Here is a 19,475-nt window from a genome sequence, read left to right as displayed (position 1 = left end):
ATGCACGGGACCGGAGAGGCCTCGAGCTTGCCGGGGCGTCGTTGCAACTGCAGGCCAGCCCCCCCCGCCCCGGCCCCGAGAAAGCACCTGAAGCGGCGCGAAGAATCCCCGGGAGCCGGTTGCCGTTGCAGGCGGGCCGGACCAGCGCTGCTCCTCCCTCCCGGAGGGCCCTCCTTTCCCGGCAGCCCCGCGCTTCCTCCTCCTCCTCCTCCTCGCGGGGACAAAAGCGAAAGTGAACCCAGACGCGCCGCCGCCGCCGCCATCCCGAGACGCGATTGCTGCTTCGCGATCCGGACACCGCTGCAGGTCGCTTCCTTTCAGCTGAGTTCCTTGAATTGTGTGTGGCTGTGTTTTCATTTAACTTGTTATTTTTTCATTGCATCGATAAAGCCACCTCTTGGATCTTTGGGGAGCGCAAGGGGGCGTGCATGGTCCTACCCCGCCCCCCACCCATTTAATCCCCACAACAACCCTGTGAGGTCGGTTGGACTGAGAGAAGGAGGGACTGGCTCCCAAGGTCACCCAGTGAGCTTCATGGCCGGGGGGGGGAGGAAGAGAGGATTTGAACCCTAGAATCGTAGAGTTGGGAGGGATCCTGAGGGTCATCTAGTCCAACCCCCTGTGATGTCCTGATCTATGCGACCCTCTAGATTCCTTTCCCTCCTCCGAAGAATCGGAGGGGGGGGGGGTTGGCATGGCTGAATCTGCGGGGCCTGCGTAACTCACCAGCCCCCTATAATACTCACCAGCCCCCTATAACAGTGTTTTTCAACCTTTTTTGGGCAAAGGCACACTTGTTTCATGAAAAAAATCACGAGGCACACCACCATTAGAAAATGTTTAAAAATTTAACTCTGTGCCTATATTGACTATATATAAAGTAATTCTCCTACGGCAAACCAGGCAACATCTCGCGGCACACTAGTGTGGTTGAAAAACACTGCCCTATAATACCAAAGCGCCTTGTGTGACGGGGGAGGGGCGCCCTCTGTGCCTGGAGGTGGGGGGCGGGGGGAGGAGCCCAGCTCCTCCCATGTAACACTTTATCTGCTTTTTCTGGACACAACAGCCTCTTAATGTGCAGCTGGGTGACACCTATAGATCGGGGGGGGGGGGACGACCTTTGGGCACCCAGGTTCTGCTGGACTATAGTTCCCATTAGGCCCAGCCAGTGTTGACAAGGGTCAGGAACGAGGGACTCCTCCAAAAGGATATTGTAGAGTTGGGAAAGGTTCCGAGAAGGGCCACCAAAATGACCAGGGGGTCGGAGCAGCGCCACCCTTGTGAAGCCTCGTGGCTCATCTCCTGCTTGCAACTGTTCAGACGCTAAGAGAACAGGATGCTGGACTAGAAGGGCCACTGGCCTCATCCAGCAGACTCTTCCCCTGCACTTAGGAATTGTCACACACGTGTGTGTGTGTGCCTCTCTTCAGGTGCCGGGGTGCCTGACTTCACTTACTCTGAATTGTGGTATGCAAAGACCCTTTCCCACAGTTGAAGCCCTCCCCCCACCCCCGGCCCGGATGTCTGCCCCATAGGATGGCCCTGAAAGCAATGTGTAGGGCAGCTTCCTAGGTTCCTGGGCCTGGGGGGCCTGTGGTCCTCCCAGTGTTCTTGGACTACGTTGTGCACGCCCACCATTCCCTGAGCACCACCTTGATGTCCGGGGCCCAGGAGAAATGGAGGCCGACAAGACCTGGAGGGCCGCAGCTTCCTGGTTTTTTAATATTAGAAAATCCTCATCCTGCACAGTAGGGGGTTGGACTGGATGACCTTTGGGATCCCTTCCAACTCTACCATTCTGGCACTCAGAAGCATTGCTGCCTCACACTGTGTAGGGCAGAGCAGAGCCATGTTGGCCATCAGCCAACAGCAGCTCTAGGGATTTGTCAAATCCTCTTCTTTCTTTTATTAATTGAAGTTTTCACAATAAAGTAAAAGAAACATACTGATCTACAGAAAATCATAGAGTTGGAAGAGACCACAAGGGCCATCCAGTCCAACCCCCTGCCAAGCAGGAAACACCATCAAAGCATTCCTGACATATGCCTGTCAAGCCTCTGCTTAAAGACCTCCAAAGAAGGAGACTCCACCACACTCCTTGGTAGCAAATTCCACTGCCGAACAGCTCTTACTGTCAGGAAGTTCTTCCTAATGTTTAGGTGGAATCTTCTTTCTTGTTTTTTTTTTTAAATATATTTTATTGATTTTACACACAAGGACAACATATATAACAAATTAATTCCCTCCCTCCACCACCCCCACGGGCCCTCTCCTGCCACTAGAGCCACCCATGCGCGGCGAATCGACGGAGACAATCCATTTTATAGTTGGGTTTATCCCCACCCCCCTCTCCACCCCTCAGAGCCCTCCCCTGCCACCAGAGAGCCCCAAGAGCCTGGGGAGGGTAAGGGAGGGTATCCTCCCAACTATTTTCCGTGCCTGTCCTGTAGGAAAAAATAAAAAAATAAAAAATAGAAAAAAGAGAAAAAGAAAAAAGGAAAAAGAAAAAATACCTTATTAAATCTTTATCCATAATCATTGTTTTTCTGGCTTCCCCTACCTCCCCCCTACCCCGGTCTTCATATTAATTCTCCTTTACCAGTTTTCTAATATTTTACTATATTAATCTTTTTTTATTCCTCTCAAAACTTCCTTCCTTACTAATCATTTCATACCGTCTTGCTTATACCTATTCCAAATCTAATTTCCTCCCTAGCCTAATTTTTCCCTCCAAAAACCTCCATAAATTTTAGACCAATTTTCCTACTAATTTTCAATTCCATAATTAACTATCCTCAATACGCCTTCCCCTCCTCTTTTCCCAGCTACCCCCTCCATCACAGCAAGCTTCGTAGTCTTCAGACCAATTTTCAATCCTGTTAATCAATCCTATTAATCAAATGTCCAATTTTCCTTCAACCCACCCCCTTTTTCCAATGTTTTACAGTCCAATCATCCTTGTACCCCCCCTGGGTTTTTCCTCTTCTTTGACTGTTCTTTTCCTTGTGTTTATTCTGTAAATCCACCATATCCTGTCTTTCCCCCCACAAAGGAGGGATATTCCTCCAACTGTCTTCCAATACCAAATTGTCTTTTCCTTCGTGTTGTACTTCCTTTTCATTTGTGCTGTTCCTATCACAGTCGCTATCATTGTCCTTCAGTTCAATTTCCGTGTTGTCTCCGACAGAAAAGTCGCTATTTCTATCCACCATCTGCGGTTGTTGCATTGTCTCCTGCGATTGTGCTTCTTCATAGTGCCTTCCAGTAGTCATTTCCCACAAGATTCTCAAAACATTTTGTTGGAACCCAGCTGAGTACTCTTTTGTTGACATTTTTTCAATCCTTCCAAGGTCAGTGTCCGTTTTGGGGGAGCGGGAAATGGTCGCTGTTTATTTTTCCAACCCCATTTTAACAAACTGGCTGCAATATAAGTTCTCAAAATCAAACAGATGTTTTAAATATAAGTTCCAAAAAGTTTATAATAAGTTCTTTTCTTTCTTTCTTTCTTTTCCTCTAAATACTTAATATACTTGCTGATCTGTCAGGCTGCTGGCTCCGAGGAAGGGATAGGTTTTCCCAGCTTTATTTCCACATTTTGCAGGGAATTTTAATCCACACACTGTTTCTCCCCTTTTGCCCTGCTTTCGGGGGGGAACTCTCCTTTCTCTTAAAGTCTTTGAAGGAATCTTTATAAATAAATCTTCAAATCAAGGCTTGGGACCCTTTTTAACTGGGTCATGTAGATACCGGTGGGAGGAGGTGGCTTCCGTTTCTTTCTTTTTTCCTTCCTCCCAGTGCCGAAATAAAATCAAATAATATATTTTCGAATTCTTACTTACAGTCTTTATTTTAAATTTCTTCTTTGGAAGAATCCAGCGCTCTCCGCCTCCGGCTCGGAGCTTCCCTCCGCCAGGGTAACGCTGACACTCAAAATGGCCCCCGCGACTTCCACCCTCCTCGCTCCGGGGCTCTTACTAGAGCTTACCGGAGAGTTGGGGAGTCCGAATTTGGGGCACTGCTGAGTAAATTCGCCCCAGGGACGCTCGACCCTGGGTTCAAAGGGGCGCAGAGTCGCTCTCTCTGCCCTCCCCCCCCCCTAGCGAAGGCGGGCCGTCTCGGACGCGAGACAAAACCCCGCCGATCGGCGCTGGCGCTGGACCGGAAGCCTGGAATCTTCTTTCTTGAAGTTTGAATCCATTGCTCCATGTCCGCTTCTCTGGAGCAGCAGAAAACAATCTTTCTCCCTCCTCCATATGACATCCTTTCATATATTTGAACATGGCTATCATATCACCCCTTAACCTTCTCTTCTCCAGGCTAAACATACCCAGCTCCCTAAGCCATTCCTCATAAGGCATTGTTTCCAGGCTTTTGACCATTTTGGTTGCCCTCTTCTGGACACGTTCCAGCTTGTCCGTATCCTTCTTGAACTGTGGTGTCCAGAACTGGGCACAGTACTACACAAAATAAAGACAAGGAAGAAATGAAGGAAGGAAGAAAAAGGAACGGCAAGAGCCCCCCCAATTGCTATATCTTAATTTTCATCCCCTGCAGAGGAGGAAGCTGTGCCCTCCCATCTCTCACCTGGGCTCATCCCTCTCTTTGCACAGCCTCTCGCCCCGTGAGATCTCCCCTTGCCCACCTCTCACACGGGGTCCAAACTTTCCTCCCCCTTCGTCTGCATATAGTTCTTACCAAAGCACAATGAGAGAGAGTAGTGATATAGCAGCAGCGCCAACACATTGCGAGGTGGCGTCATGGCGTCATGTCGCAATCTTGTGACGCTGCAGTGCAGGGTATGTGCATACAGCAGGAACGACTGGGCCGGGGTGTGTGTGTGCTGTGCCCTCCACTGGGGTGCCACAGGTAAGGTGGGGGGGCGGGGTGGGAGGCGGAGGCTAGGCACACATAGCAAAAAACCCCACGGCTTCCTGGAGTTGTCGACACTGTAATATAGGAATAGACTTATATAGAATAACAATAAACTACAAAGGAAGATAAAAGTAAAGAGAGAAAAAGAAAGAAATAGATCAAAGGACTTTCAGCTATCCGTCTGTGTATACAGTATTTTTTCAGAATAGTCAAATGTTCCATCCAGTTATTCTGACCTTTACTGGATGTTGTTTCCCCTGCCTTCCATCCATTGCTTTTCAGTTCATCTACTTTTTCCAGTGCAGAAAATCTAAAGAAAAATCTCCAGTTACAGCTTTTCACCGTTATAAAACATCCCCTCGTTATTCTTCATCTCCTCCTCCAGAAGAAAAGCTTTTTGTTTTTACTGCATTTGCATATTAACACTTAGTAGTTTGGTTACTTTAAAATCTTAATTTGTATCCAAATCTATTTCCTGTGTCATTTCCATCCAGATATTCTGTATCAGTTTTGTATTCATTTATCAGTCCATCAATCATGTTTGTCAGTTCTTTCTCCTCCTCTTCCTTCTCCTCCTCTTCCTTCTCCTCCTCTTCCAGTTCATTAGAAATGCAGCAGTATTAATATTCCTCTTTTCCAGGTTCCATTCAGATTTCCTTTCTCATCTGTGCCTCCACTCCTGGTTTGCTTTTCGTTTTTCCAAAATCAAAGCTCCAGTATTTGGCAGCTCTGTTCCTTCAAGCCTTTGCACACCGATTGGCAACTGCCATTGCATTCTGCTTTCTTAAAAGCCATGCAAGTTGGTGGCCATCGCTGCCTCCTGCGGGAGAGAGTTCCATCGTTTAACTCTGCACTGCCTGAAGAAGGACTTTCTTTGATTTGCCCAGAATCTTCCAACATGGAGCTTTGTTGGGTGTCCACAAGATCCAGTCATGACAAAGGGGGGAAAACCTTTCTCTGTCGCTGTGCATCGTTTTATAAACTCCCAGCACATCGCCTCTTACTTGCCTGTGAGCCACCCTGTCGGTGCAGCCGAGTTGAAAAGGATCTAGGAGTCCTGGTAGACCACAAACTTGACATGAGTCAACAGTGTGATGCAGCAGCTAAAAAAAAAGCCAATGCAATTCTGGGCTGCATCAATAGGAGTATAGCGTCTAGATCAAGGGAAGTAATAGTACCACTGTATTCTGCTCTGGTCAGACCTCACCTGGAGTACTGTGTCCAGTTCTGGGCACCACAGTTCAAGAAGGATACTGAAAAGCTGGAACGTGTCCAGAGGGGGGCAACCAAAATGGTCAAAGGCCTGGGAACGATGCCTTATGAGGAACAACTTAGGGAGCTGGGTATGTTTAGCCTGGAGAAGAGAAGGTTAAGGGGTGATATGATAGCCATGTTCAAATATATAAAAGGATGTCATATAGAGGAGGGTGAAAGGTTGTTTTCTGCTGCTCCAGAGAAGCGGACACGGAGCAATGGATTCAAACTACAAGAAAGAAGCTTCCACCTAAACATTAGGAAGAACTTCCTGACAGTAAGAGCTGTTCGACAGTGGAATTTGCTGCCAAGGAGTGTGGTGGTGTCTCCTTCTTTGGAGGTCTTTAAGCAGAGGCTTGACAGCCATCTGTGAAAAAATGCTTTGATGGTGTTTCCTGCTTGGCAGGGGGTTGGACTGGATGGCCCTTGTGGTCTCTTCCAACTCTATGATTCTATGAGTTAAGGCACTAGTCCATGTTGACAGATTCCCTGGTTTGTGTGTGTGTGTGAGCGAGAGAGAGAGGGAGGGAGGGAGATAGAAAAGAAACTTCTTAACAGTTCCGAACCCTAACCCTTTCTCTCCTTCTCAATTTTTTTTTTGCAGGAGATGGAGGAAGAATTTGAGTTCTTGCTGTGCGGGAGGTGCCGGAGAGAGGCCAAGGACCCCAAGCTGCTGGCCTGCCTTCACACTGTCTGCCTGGAGTGCCTGGAGGACAACAAGCCCATGGGCCAGTGTCCCGTCTGCCGGGTTCCCCTCGCGCGTTCCGGCGGCGCCTCCTTCCAGGACAATGTGCTCTTTGCAAGCCTCCAGGCCAAGCTGAACACCTACCGGAAGATCGCCAGTGACAGGGATTTGGTATGCGATAACTGCAAAGATGCAGCCGAGTTCTGGTGCTCTGAGTGCTCCGAGTTCCTCTGCCTGAAATGCTACAAGTCTCACCAGTGGTACTTGAAGCAGAAGAGCCACGAGACCCAGAAACTGGCCGATCTGAAGAAGGATACTGCCCAGAGCTTCCTGGAGGCGGCAAAGAAGTCCAGCAACCTTTTATGTTCGGAGCACACCCAGGTTGTAAGGTAATGCTACTGGGGGGGGGGGAATGCATAGTTTGCAGGAAGCTACCAGGCTGTGCCCCACTCATACAGTACGCGTGCAACTTCATTTTGCATTTCCAGCCACCTCGTACCCCCACGATCAGCAGGCGAGGCCTGGGTGGGGGACAGGGGAAGAGGGCCTTCTCCGTGGTGGCTGCTCCCAGGCAGCTTTGGAACTCCCTCCCCGGAGAAGCCAGACTGGTGCCTTCGTTGTGGGCCTTCTGCTGGCAGCTAGATAACTTTCTTCTTCCAACAGGCCTTTGGGAATGGGCTGCTTTTTAAGGAAAGGGCTTTTAATAGCGCTGCGCTGTTTTTATTATCTGAATTTTAATAGCTTTGTTTTTATATGGTTTTCATTTTTCAAGAGTTTAATCACTTTTTAGCCATGACCTTTCTGTTTTTCGTCCACGTTCGTTCTAAGTTTTGTCAACCACCTTGAATCCTACTTGTGGGGAAAAGGCACAATATTATGATCGTCGTTATTACCAACAATAAATTGATGTTTACAGTTTAAATGCAGTGCTTATGGTTAATACAGTACTTACGGTTTAATTAGTACTTACATTAAATTGCACTCTAATGCTTACAGTTTAAATGCAGTTGTTTTTTTCAAGCGTGTTGTTTTTAAATCTAGAAAAAGTTGGATGGAATAGACCTGTGGTCCAAGTACATGGAAAACTGATATTGGGGAGAAATGGACTGATCTGTTCCTCCATAACTTTCCACTTCCTTCCCCTTCTGTTTTCATTTTCCTTTCTTCCCAGTGTTCGCCCTCCTTTCCCTTCCAGAGAGAAACTGATAGCACAGAGCTTTGTGTTGCTTATTTATTTATCTATCTATTATTACACTTATATGCCTTCTGTTCTCCAAGGAATTCTGCTCAGTGAGCCTGAGAGATAGTGACAGGATCAAGGCCGCGCAGGGGACTTTGTAGCTGAGTGGGGATTTAAACTTGGGTCTCCTAGGCCAGGACTCTAACCGCTGTGCCACACTTGTTGTTTAGTCGTGTAGTCGTGTCCGACTCTTCGTGACCCCATGGACCATAGCACGCCAGGCACTCCTGTCTTGCACTGCCTCCCGCAGTTTGGTCAGACTCATGTTGGTAGCTTCGAGAACACTGTCCAACCATCTCGTCCTCTGTCGTCCCCTTCTCCTAGTGCCCTCCATCTTTCCCAACATCAGGGTCTTTTCCAGGGAGTCTTCTCTTCTCATGAGGTGGCCAAAGTATTGGAGCCTCAGCTTCACGTTCTGCTACACTAGCTTCCTGTTTAAGACTCTAAGGAAAGCCTGGATCAAGCCAATCACCCATCTAGTCCGGCCTCTTTTTCTTGCCGCGGCCATTCATTCATGCCTTGAACATTGCATTTATGTCGACAGCATCTACTGCCGCGGGTGCCGTAAGCCCCTCTGCTGCTCCTGCGCTCTGCTCGATGGCGAGCACTACAACGCCAAACTGTACTGCGACATCCGTGCGGAAATCGAAGGCAGGAAGGAGGAGCTGGGGAAGATAAAGGCGGAGCTTGGCGAGAAGAGGAGGAGCTACGAGAAGACGTACAGCACCGTCCACGAACGGCTGCAGCAGCTGGAGAAGGTGCGCAACGAGACCCGAGACGAGATCCAGGAGAAGGTGGAGGAGATGGTCCAGTGGATCCGGAAGAAGGGGGAGGAGCTCCTGGGGAAGGTGGACAGCCAGCTCCACCAGGAGCGCGAGGACGTGCAGAGGAAGCTGCAGTGCGCCGAGCGCATCGTCAAGAGGTTGGCTTCATTTTGATTTGGTTTAATGTTTGTGCAGCCCGTTTGCCTCTTACGTGGCGGTTTGGTTCCAAGGGTTCTGCATATTCGCAAAAATGCCTATGCCTAGGCCCTTGGAGCTGCCAATTGTCTACTAGGCCAAGTTCAATGCGATACTCTCGGTATAAAAACTTGAGACCAGTTGACCTATGAAATCAGCTTACCTGACGTACGCCCACGACGGAACAAGCCCTGTTACAGATGCCCCATAATCCCCATTCCGCCTTTGTAAGGACTCGGTTATTTAGTGTGGCGTCATGTACACTTTGGAACTCCCTGCCTAGTGAGACCAAGCAGGCGCGTCTTCACTGTATTCCTTTCGGGGCCTGCTGAAAACATGATTGTTTAGACCAGCCTACCTAGATGCTTTTAGGGACCCAGGTGGCGCTGTGGTTAAACCACTGAGCCTAGGGCTTGCTGATCAGAAGGTTGGCGGTTCGAATCCCTGTGACGGGGTGAGCTTCCGTTGCTTGGTCCCAGCTCCTGCCAACCTAGCAGTTCGAAAGCACGTCAAAATGCAAGTAGATAAATAGGAACCGCTACAGCGGGAAGGTAAACGGCGTTTCCATGTGCTGCTCTGGTTTTCCAGAAGCGGCTTTGTCATGCTGGCCACATGACCTGGAAGCTATACGCCGGCTCCCTCGGCCAATAATGCGAGATGAGCGCGCAACCCCAGAGTCGGTCACGACTGGACCTAATGGTCAGGGGTCCCTTTACCTTTACCTAGATGCTTTAAAAAGTTGAGGTGATTTTAATCTGTTTTAGTATTTTAACCTTTTGTATGTTTTAAAGCATTATTTTAAAGTTTTTATTTTATTTTATTGCTTTCTCTCTGTAAACCGCTTTGGGGGTTGTTTTTTTTTTTTAACCAATCAAGAGTTTTATAAATGTTATTTAAAAAAGTAATAATAATTTAAAAACAGCAAAACAGTGCCATCGATATGAATGTTAAAACACAATAGCATTTAACTGAAGCAATGCACAACAAAGACAGTTCAGCAAAGCGGTACTGATTCAATGAGAAACCCAGCCAGATGGGCAGGGTATAAATAATAAATTATTATTAAATTATTATAACCACGGCAGGTTGGAGTCTAGCGAGCGGCTAGTGGAGAAGATGAACCTCTTTGCTTCGGACCAGGAGGTGTTGGACATGGCCCCGTTCGTCAAGGACTCCCTAGACGATCTCCGCAGGGAGAAGGTGCTGACCGTGGGCCTCCGGGTCCAGGCGGATAACATCTCGGAGGTCAGAGGCGAACTCCAGGCCCTGTTCAAAAGGGTCAGAGGGTGCGAAGGTGAGGGCACTTCCTGCAATCCTGCTCTCTTCACCCCTCCCTGCTGGCTGCTTTGGCAGGAAAAAGGTTTGGGCTTCGGCTGCCATAATTCTCTGAATGTGAATCGCAGGGCACCTTGGCCATTGAACCGTGGTTAGTCTTGCCCATTAACGTCAATGGGTCTACTATGAGTAGGACTAGCACTTAATGCACCAGAAGGGGATAAAGCTATCGATGGCTATTAGCCATAGGGGCTCTTTTCTGCCCCCACTGTCAGAGGCCAGTAGCGGCAGAGGCAGAAGGGGAAGGGAGAGGGCTCTTGTACCTGAATCCTGCTTGCAGCCTTCCTGGAGGCGTCCTGTGCAACCAGGATGCTGGACTAGGTGGGCCGCTGGCCTGATCCAGCAGGCTTTCCTTTGGTCCTTATGGATAGCCGTCAAGGATGGTGATAGCTGGACTCAAGCAGAACCTGGAAGATTACAAGTTCTCCACACTAGACTTGTAGTCCTCCTTTGCTGACTTGAGCTTTGCTTAGACCAGGGGTCGCCAAACTAAGGCCCGGGGGCTGGATGCGGCCCAATCGCCTTCTAAATCCGGCCCGCGGACGGTCCGGGAATCGGCATGTTTTTACATGAGTAGAATGTGTCCTTTTATTTAAAATGCATCTCTGGGTTATTTGTGGGGCCTGCCTGGTGTTTTTACACGAGTAGAATGTGTCCTTTCCTTTAAAATGCATCTCTGGGTTATTTGTGGGGCATAGGAATTCGTTCATATTTTTTTCCAGAATATAGTCCGGCCCCCCCACAAGGTCTGAGGGACAGTGGACCGGCCCCCTGCTGAAAAAGTTTGCTGACCCCTGGCTTAGACTCTGGGGCTGAACAGCTGAGCTAAGTGAGAGACTAGGACCTGGGAGAGACCAGGGTTTGAATCCCCACTTGACCATGAAACTCGCTGCATGTGACCTGGGGCCAGTCACTCGCTCTCAGGCTATCCTACCTCACAGGGTTGTTGGGATTAAATGAGGAGCGGGGGGGGGGAGAGTCATGAGCTCCGTAGAGAAGAAGGTGGGATAATATGGGGGAAATGAAGTGCAATGAGCCCTCCAGAAACCTCTTGGGCAGAGGCCTCATCCAAACACGCTGGAACACACAGCCCTGTTTTCTTTCTTGCAGATGCTGTTGGCTGCCCTCCTTCTGTTTCTCTGCCAGGTGCCCCAGTGGTCGCTTCGGTGAGCTGGGATAGGAAACGCGGAAGTGAACGTAGAGAAACAGGGAGCTGAGAGGGGAACAAAATGTAGAAAGTACCAAGACAGTGAAAATTAGCAGCGGCCACTCATGAAACAGCTGCTGTTGAGAACATAAACATCCTGGCACTTGGTAACATGTGGCAGGTTCAAAAATAAATAAAAATCATTCCCCTCAGTTCAGTGTGCAAGCAATAGGACTGAACCTCTTGATGTATTGTAATTTAGCAGTTTCATATTGCTGCAAATTGCCTTTGTTCTGGTGTGAACACTTTTAAGGGCACATCTCTTGTAAATAAAACAAGAATGTAAGGTTAGTTGGCATGTGAGATGACAGTTTGCCCAGGAGAACGATGTGTTTGTTTCTGAAGCGCAGGCTCAGCCTCTGCTTTCTTGGTCTCCCAAGGTTCACTGTCAGTCGTCCCCCTAAGTGTTACAGCGCTTTAAAAATTCTGCCTTTGTCACTTTTGCGTGCAGAAAGGTCTTCATAATGAGAAAAGCCAGTCAAGGACCCCCCAGGCACCAACGTTCACCCTCAGTCTCAAAAAGACACCTCATGGATTTGTAAGTTCTCTGCTGCTCATAATAACACTTTTGTGTCTTCTGTTCTTTTGATTCTTCTCTCGCTCCCCTGACAGGCTGTCCCAGCTCCTTCTGAGCTGATGGGCGCTGTGCTTTCAGCCAAGGGAGAATCATAAAGTTGTAGAGCTGGAAGGGGACCCCCAAGAGACATTTACACCCCCCCCACAATGCAAGAATCACATCTAAAGGATCCCGAAAGATGGCCAGTTGTGAATTACTATTATTATTAAGAATTATTTCCCTCGTTGCCATTACTAACAGCCCAAAATTGTGGTATCAGGGTGTTAAAAGGAATCTGTGATTCCTTGCAGATAATAAGGCACAGTGAAGACTGTGGTGTCTCTGTGATTAATAATAATAATAATAATAATAATAATAATAATAATAATAATAATAATGTTTAAAGGTAAAGGGGCCCCTGACCATCAGGTCCAGTCGTGTCCGACTCTGGGGTTGCAGCGCTCATCTCGCTCTATAGGCCGAGGGAGCCAGCGTTTGTCTGCAGACAGCTTCCGGGTCATGTGGCCAGCATGACAAAGCTGCTTCTGGCGAACCAGAGCAGCACATGGAAACGCCATTTACCTTCCCGCTGCAGCAGTTCCTATTTATCTACTTGCAGGGATTTGAACCACCGACCTTCTGATCAGCAAGCCCTAGGCTCAGTGGTTTAACCCACAGTGCCACCTTCCCTAAATCAGGGTGTTACTTCATGTCATATACAAAGCAAGCAAACATGTAATAAAAGAAAATAGTGACCCACCAATACCCATTGAGGCATCCATATTTCCCTGCAGATGATGGTATGGAGGTGTAAGGGAGAGAAAGTACGGAGAACCTCCCCCTTGCATCAGAAGTAGCTCCTCCCCGAGCAGTGATGGAAGCAAGGGCTCTGAGGAGGCTGGTCAGGAAGTGGAGAGAGAGGGCCAGGGCTCCAGCAGCATGGGAGAGCCCCGGCAACACAGGATGGAGGAAAGAGAGGGGGAGAATGGGGAAAAGGAAAGCATGGAGCATAGACCCTTTCCTCCGGTTCCAGAATTACGCAGGAGAAAGAAAGGGAGGGGATTCACTGTCCCGAGACTCCGCAGGAGAAGATCACGTGGGGGGGGGGGCAGTGCCGGATTCTGCATCGGAATGAGCAGACATGTTTTTACACACCTGTCTCACTGTAAATAGACTGCACTAATAAAAACTGTTTAAAGACAAGCATGCGGAGCGTTGTTACTCTAGAGTAGTCTCAAGAACCCCTGACAGCAGGGTATCTTTAAGTCAAGTATCTTAAATCTGAAGCTCAAGAAATAAAACCCCACCAGGCGTCATAAAAAGTGTTCTGGAAACACACAGCTCATCTGCAGTTTTTTCCACAGTAGCCCAAACGCACAACTCCTTATGTAGTACAAATGCAGATTTTCTGAGGTTTTCCCACCGACTTACTATTGATAATAATTTATTATCGATTTATTGTTAATAAAAATAGCTGGTCTCGTTTTTAAATTTATACCACTCTTGCTTTTTAGGTCTCCTCAATGACCTCCCCAATGAAACGGCTGGTGGGACGGATGGAAAAGTCCGTTCAGGCTTCTCCCAAAGTGATGAAGCTGGAGGACCACGACCCTGACGACGGGCAGACCTCTGAGCAGCAAGTCCAGGATGCTGGGCTGAGTTCCTGGTCCCCTTCCCCCCGCGAGTCGACCCCAGAGAGGGAGCAGAGTGGGCCGGTCAACTCGGTGGAGCTCTTGGAGAATTCTGTGCATGAGATCTGTGAATCGGGTAATGTCCCATCTCGCCCTGCCTCCTCTGCTCCCCAGATGCCCCTTGTGGGAAGGGAGCAAGCAGGACCCCCCGAGCACAAGAGCAGCTCTCTCTGCTCCTGCCGTCTCCGGCAAGTGTGGAGGGCAGAGCAGAGCCCCGCTGGCTAGTAGCAGCCAACAATAGACATGTCCCAGTGGGTGGACATCGCTGCCTCCTGCCGATGGGAGTTCCACTGTTTATGTGCTTTGAGGTGTGGGTCACACATTGTTTGTCCTCCCATCTGCTTGCAGAGGTCGCCAGCATCCTGATCAGCAGTTCCGAGGACACCGAAGACGACATGATGGTGAGTAGCATACCTGCCAATTTCCTGCCGGAAAAATAAGGGGTCGGCAGACCGGAAGTAGCGCTGCTGCCATTTTGGAACTGGGCAGAGCAGCACCGGAAGTTCCAAAATGGCCGCCGCGCCAGAAGTCATGATCCGGGCCAGTGATCAGGGATCGTGGGAGTTGTAGTTCCAAAACATCTGGAGAGCCAAGGTTGCCTATGCTTGATCTAGTCCAGGCATCCCCAAACTTCGGCCCTCCAGATGTTTTGGACTACAATTCCCATCATCCCTGACCACTGGTCCTGTTAGCTAGGGATCATGGGAGTTGTAGGCCAAAACATCTGGAGGGCTGCAGTTTGGGGGTGCCTGATCTAGTCCAACCTCCTGCGATGCAGGAATAACAACCAAAGCATCCCTGGCCATCCAGCCTCTGTTCAAAAACATCCAAGTAAAAAGGGTCTCATCAATACACCAAGTTTATGCCCTCCGTACTGATGCCATGAGCTACAATAACATAGAAAAGGCTTCGAATTCCTATGGATAACAAGCAGGTGCCTTCAATAGTATTCCTGTCCATGCCTGCTAAAAACATTCTTGTCTAGACAAACCTACTCAGGTGCTTGGAAATACTGGTGAGAATTTTAACCTGTTTTAGTATGTTATCTTTTTGTATGTTGCGCTGTGGGTCAAACCACTGTGCCACTTGAGCTTGCCGATTGAAATGTCGGTGGTTCAAATCCCTGCGACAGGGTGAGCTCCCATTGCTCGGTCCCAGCTCCTGCCCACCTAGCTGTTCGAAAGCAGGTCAAAGTGCAAGTAGCACTTCTGGCGGGAAGGTAAATGGCATTTCTGTGTGCTGCTCTGGTTTTGCCAGAAGCGGCTTAGTCATGCTGGCTACATGACCTGAAAAAAACTCTGCAGAAGCGGTAAAGCGAGATGAGTGCAGCAACCCCAGAGTCGTTCACGACTGGACTGGTCCCTTTACCTTTAAAGTATTGCTGCATTTTCATATTTTCTCACTTTTGTAAACTGCTTCAAGGTTTCCCCCCACAATCGAGCCGTGCACAAATTTTATGAAAGAAAGAAATTAAAACAAAACGTTCAGATTGGCACCTGCCATTACACCGCTGCACTTGCGTTTCCTTATGGTCTGCTGGACGAAAACTTTCACTATGGTTTGTTTCCTTTCAGTGATTGCCCGCCACCGCTGGAATGTCTGCCCAAGGTCTTAGCGGGTGTCGACAGCAGCAGGGCAGAGGGTGGTGCCTTTTCCAAAGCTGACCTCGAAACCCCCAGCCGTGACATTGCTTGCCAAGATGCCCACATCTCTCTCTTGCTGGCTGCTGCCTCCTTCCTTCCGCTGCCTGATTCTACAGAGAACGTCTTTCTCACACTTCGTTTACGCACAGACAGCCCTGCTCATCCCGGGGTTGCGTTGAGCTGTGTCGCTCTTGACCCTGAGGCTGCCCACTCTTCATTCCTGCCTGGGCAACACAAGAGCCTTTAGGTGATGCTACTGCTGCAATACCTTATGAGTACTTAGCATCCACCAGGAGAAACAGCTGATCACAGGCAGATCACAGACTTCTGAGAAGGAACATGGGTTTCCCTGGTCAGCAAAGAATTCTACCTTAAGCCCATCCGTGGGCCAAGGCCCATCGATTCTCCCCAATGGCTTGCTCCCCCTCTCCTTTTTTTCTGGCAAGGGCTGGTGGCAGTCTCAAGCAGCTGAGATTTGGCCTGTGCCATCCCTTCTGTCCAATTATTAGCTTAGGAACTTTGTACGGAACTATTGTCACGAAACATGTTTAATGCAGAAAGCTTGACTGTTTGCTACATGCACCCCCTCAGATCATTTCTCTCCTGCCATGGGAACAGATGCCTTGAACAGGAGCCTTGAAAAAATCAAAGGAGGGTTGGCAAGACTGAATGTTACGCTCAGTTTTTTTATTATGAGGACTGGAAATTCAGAACATCAGGACTGCAGTTCTGGGTCAGAGCAAAGGCACATCCCGTCTTCCAGCCAGATGCCTAGAAGAGCGCGAAAACAAAACTATGCCGTGATAAATCCCTGAAACGAGATATTGATAAAGTGATAAAATACTAAAATCCAACTAATGATTACTCAAAGAAACCTAATAGGTTTAAATTTCCCAAAAGAAACTTTGATATAGAAAAGGAATGATTTTCTCAAAGTAACCTCTAAATAAAGTAAACCTTGACGAGGTGCCGGCTAAGTGACTCGTTTCACTGGAAAATCTTGTATCTGTTTCCTCAGAAGGAAAATGTTTCGGGGCTGAGGTTTCTTTATAATCAAAAACTAAACAGGAGCTGTAAACTCTGAAAAGGATTGAAAATTACGTAGCAGCCAGGGATAAACACCCCCAAGATATGACTATAGTTGTTTATACTAAAGGTTAGCTAACCTATGGGACAATTCAACAAATGAATATCATTGCTCTTAGAAAAAGGGCTGTAAAAGCTCTCCTAGTTGTGATGTTGTGACGCCATTGTTCAGACTGCTCTAGAAGAAGCAGGAACTCAATAGCCTCACCTGGATTCCTGCCCATGATTCACTTCAGAAATTCACTGCTGCAGCTGGTGGCTGTAGCCGCTGCCTTAGAGGGCTTTTAACAGAGAATTAGGCACATTTATTTCATTTCTGGATTGCTACCCATGACGAAACATCCCAAAGAGATTAACTGTAGAAATAGATTTTTTTTTAAATAATTACAGTCACACCTCTAGTTGCATTAGGTTCACGTTGCTTTTTTCTGGTTACAAACGCGGCAAACCTGGAAGTGTTTACTTCCGGGTTTGTCGCGCATGTGCAGGAGCGATCTGTTGCGTCGCACGCACATGCAGAAGCGGCATTCTACCTACGGACTTTTTGGGGTGCAAACGGCACCCCGGAACGGATCACGTCCGTAAGTAGAGGTACCGCTGTACAAATCCAATGCAGGTACAGACTGGGACATGGATACCCACTTAAAAGGACTGGAGGTAGCAAAAAGGCAATAGAGGCAGTGCCTGTGAGCAATGAGGATGTCTTTAATGTTGGCCTTTAGGCATGACATATGGGCCCTCCAGGTTCAGGAGCAGTATACCACTCTTTACTGGTTGTTGGGGAGGGCAGGAAATCTAGAAGACTAGGGCTATTCCTTTCATGTCTTGCTTGTGGGCTTCCCATTTGAGGCATCTGGTTGACCACTGTGAGAACAGGAGGCTGGACTAGAGTCATCGGCCTCATCCAGCACCCAGGCTCTTTTGACACTCAATTTTTTTAGGGCCCCTCCAGCCTGCTGGGGTGGGCTTTCTTTGCTTCTCTTCCGCAGCAACTCATTGACGCAGTATCGGTGCAATATTGCGAATTGTCTCTAGATCAGTCCACTTCATTAGTTGTTCTGAGACGCTTTCCCTGCATTGCCGCATTATTGCTTTCTGGATGGACACCCCTGCCCTGTAGCACGACGAAAGAGGGACATTAGAAAAACCCCTGCAAGATCAGCGGTATGAAAAGTTAAGCAGGATTTCAGCTGGAAGTTGTGGGACCTGCAGTGATTGGAAATGACGTAGAGTGGCTGCCCCAAAACTTTGGCAGATGCAAATGGCATTGGAAGTCATCCCATGTAACTGCTCCGATAGCATCTTGACCACATTTTTTTTTAAAAAAGGTGCATTCATTATTAAGGATGTCTAAAACGTCCCTAAAGCAAATTTGAGCTGGTTGATTTCACTTAAACAAGAACAATTTGTTGATTTTCCAAAGAGAACACACACAAAAATAAAAACAATAACAATACAAAAGACAAAACAAAACAGAACTAATTGACTTCCCTCTAGTCCCTTACTTGTTTCCATTATTTATCAATGTACTGCATGTCCATTGTCCAGTTTGAAACCTGTTTAAATTACTATCCATTCATAACAAAATTGCAAGTAATTTTAAAACCCTGATAATGTATTAACCTGTGTGCAATGCTGCTCTATATATGCAATAAACACCTTCCGTTTTTCTTTAAATTCATTGTCGTCTCTTCCTCTTAGTTTCATTGTCAATTTTGCCATTTCAACATATTCCATTGTTTTAACTTGCCAATCTTTGGTTGGGACGCTTTCTTCTTTCCAATGTTGTGCTAATAATGTCCGTGCAGCCGTAGTTGCATACATAAATGAATCATTTTGTGATGTTGGTAAATCCACTCCTATAATACCTATTAAGAAAGCTTCTGGTTTTTTAACAAAGGTTATTTTAAACATCATCTTCAATTCATTATAAATCATTTCCCAATATTTCTTAATGGTTTTACATTCCCACCACATATGAAAAAAATGTCCCTTCTGTAGTTTTACATTTCCAACACTTGCTTTCCTTAGATTTATACATTTTTGCTAATTTAACAGGAGTTAAGTACCATCTATACATCATTGTCTTACAATTTTCTTGGATCGCCGCACATGCTGTAAACTTTAATAATAATAATAATTTAATAATAATTTATTATTTATACCCCGCCCATCTGGCTGGGTTTCCCCAGCCACTCTGGGCAGCTTCCAACAAAAATATTAAAATACACAAATTTATTTATGTCCTTCCATAATTTTTCCCATCCCACCATCTGCATATTATGTCCCACATCTTGTGCCCATTTAATCATGACAGATTTAACCTCTTCATCTTTCGTTTCCCATTCTAGCAACAGATTGTACATTTTCAAGATTAGTTTTGTGTCATTTTCTATTATTTCTCTCTGAAAGGTTGAAATTTCATACGAAAAACTTGTCTTTTTCTCATTCTTAAATATTTCATTTAACTGAAAGTATTGTAACCAATCTGTTACATTCTCTCTAATATCTTTAAATTCTTTCCGTTTTAATTGGTTTTCTGATTCTATTATCAATTATCTATATGTAACCCATTTTGTGTCCATATTTAATTTTCCCCCTGATATTGCCTCTAAGGGAGAAAGCCACCATGGTGTTTTTTGTTTTAGTAATCCTTTGTACTTCTCCCAAACTTAAAAAATCGCTTTCCTTATAATGTAGTTTCGGAAACTTTGAAGTACTCTTGCCTTTTCATACCACAAGTACGCGTGCCATCCAAATCTATTGTCATATACTTTTGGTTGATTTCAATTCTGGTCGTCTTGCTCACTGTTCACAGATAAACCTACATATGTAACTTCTGGTTATGTACAATTTTGTAGACTGCTTTCCCACAAGTGGAGTTTTAACAAATCAATTAAATGGTTGCTGAAATAATCAAATAAAAGAATGTGTGAAATCTCAA

General features: G+C 47.1%; 2 protein-coding genes across 6 annotated transcripts in view; one reads left to right on the top strand and one right to left on the bottom strand.

Annotated features, from left to right (window-relative positions):
- The window catches only part of STOML1 (stomatin like 1), a 14,785-nt gene extending 14,571 nt beyond the window's left edge, over window positions 1-214 (bottom strand). For 3 of the 4 annotated variants that reach the window (XM_088657935.1, XM_088657988.1, XM_088657983.1), the window contains exon 1: window positions 88-214. The gene's annotated coding sequence lies outside the window, so the exon portion shown is untranslated. The remainder of the gene's footprint in view (window positions 1-87) is intronic. The other variant, XM_088657945.1, reaches the window with a different exon arrangement.
- Window positions 1-19,475, top strand: PML (PML nuclear body scaffold). Of its 2 annotated transcripts, none has more exons than XM_035112928.3 (9): window positions 1-306; window positions 6,734-7,203; window positions 8,599-8,976; window positions 10,099-10,307; window positions 11,459-11,514; window positions 12,007-12,093; window positions 13,626-13,878; window positions 14,151-14,203; window positions 15,377-19,475. In XM_035112928.3, the coding sequence occupies exons 1-9, from the start codon at window positions 1-3 to the stop codon at window positions 15,377-15,379; spliced, it is 1,815 nt and encodes a 604-aa protein (XP_034968819.3). In that variant the 3' UTR covers window positions 15,380-19,475. The 2 variants fall into 2 exon arrangements, with proteins under 2 accessions (XP_034968819.3, XP_060134980.2); XM_060278997.2 differs by having other exon boundaries at window positions 215-337.

The sequence above is a fragment of the Zootoca vivipara genome, chromosome Z1 (genome assembly GCF_965207765.1).
Source record: "Zootoca vivipara chromosome Z1, rZooViv2.hap1.1, whole genome shotgun sequence".
Taxonomy (NCBI): Eukaryota; Metazoa; Chordata; class Lepidosauria; order Squamata; family Lacertidae; genus Zootoca; species Zootoca vivipara.
This window is presented reverse-complemented; position numbering and strand designations above follow the sequence as displayed.

What these genes read in the sequence shown, in the direction of transcription:
- PML (XM_035112928.3), top strand. Translation starts at nt 1, where the DNA reads ATGCACGGGACCGGAGAGGCCTCGAGCTTGCCGGGGCGTCGTTGCAAC. An exon ending in AAGGGTCAGAGGGTGCGAAG is followed by an intron (nt 10,308 to 11,458) that starts GTGAGGGCACTT and finishes TCTTTCTTGCAG; the next exon opens with ATGCTGTTGGCTGCCCTCCT. An exon ending in GCATGAGATCTGTGAATCGG is followed by an intron (nt 13,879 to 14,150) that starts GTAATGTCCCAT and finishes ATCTGCTTGCAG; the next exon opens with AGGTCGCCAGCATCCTGATC.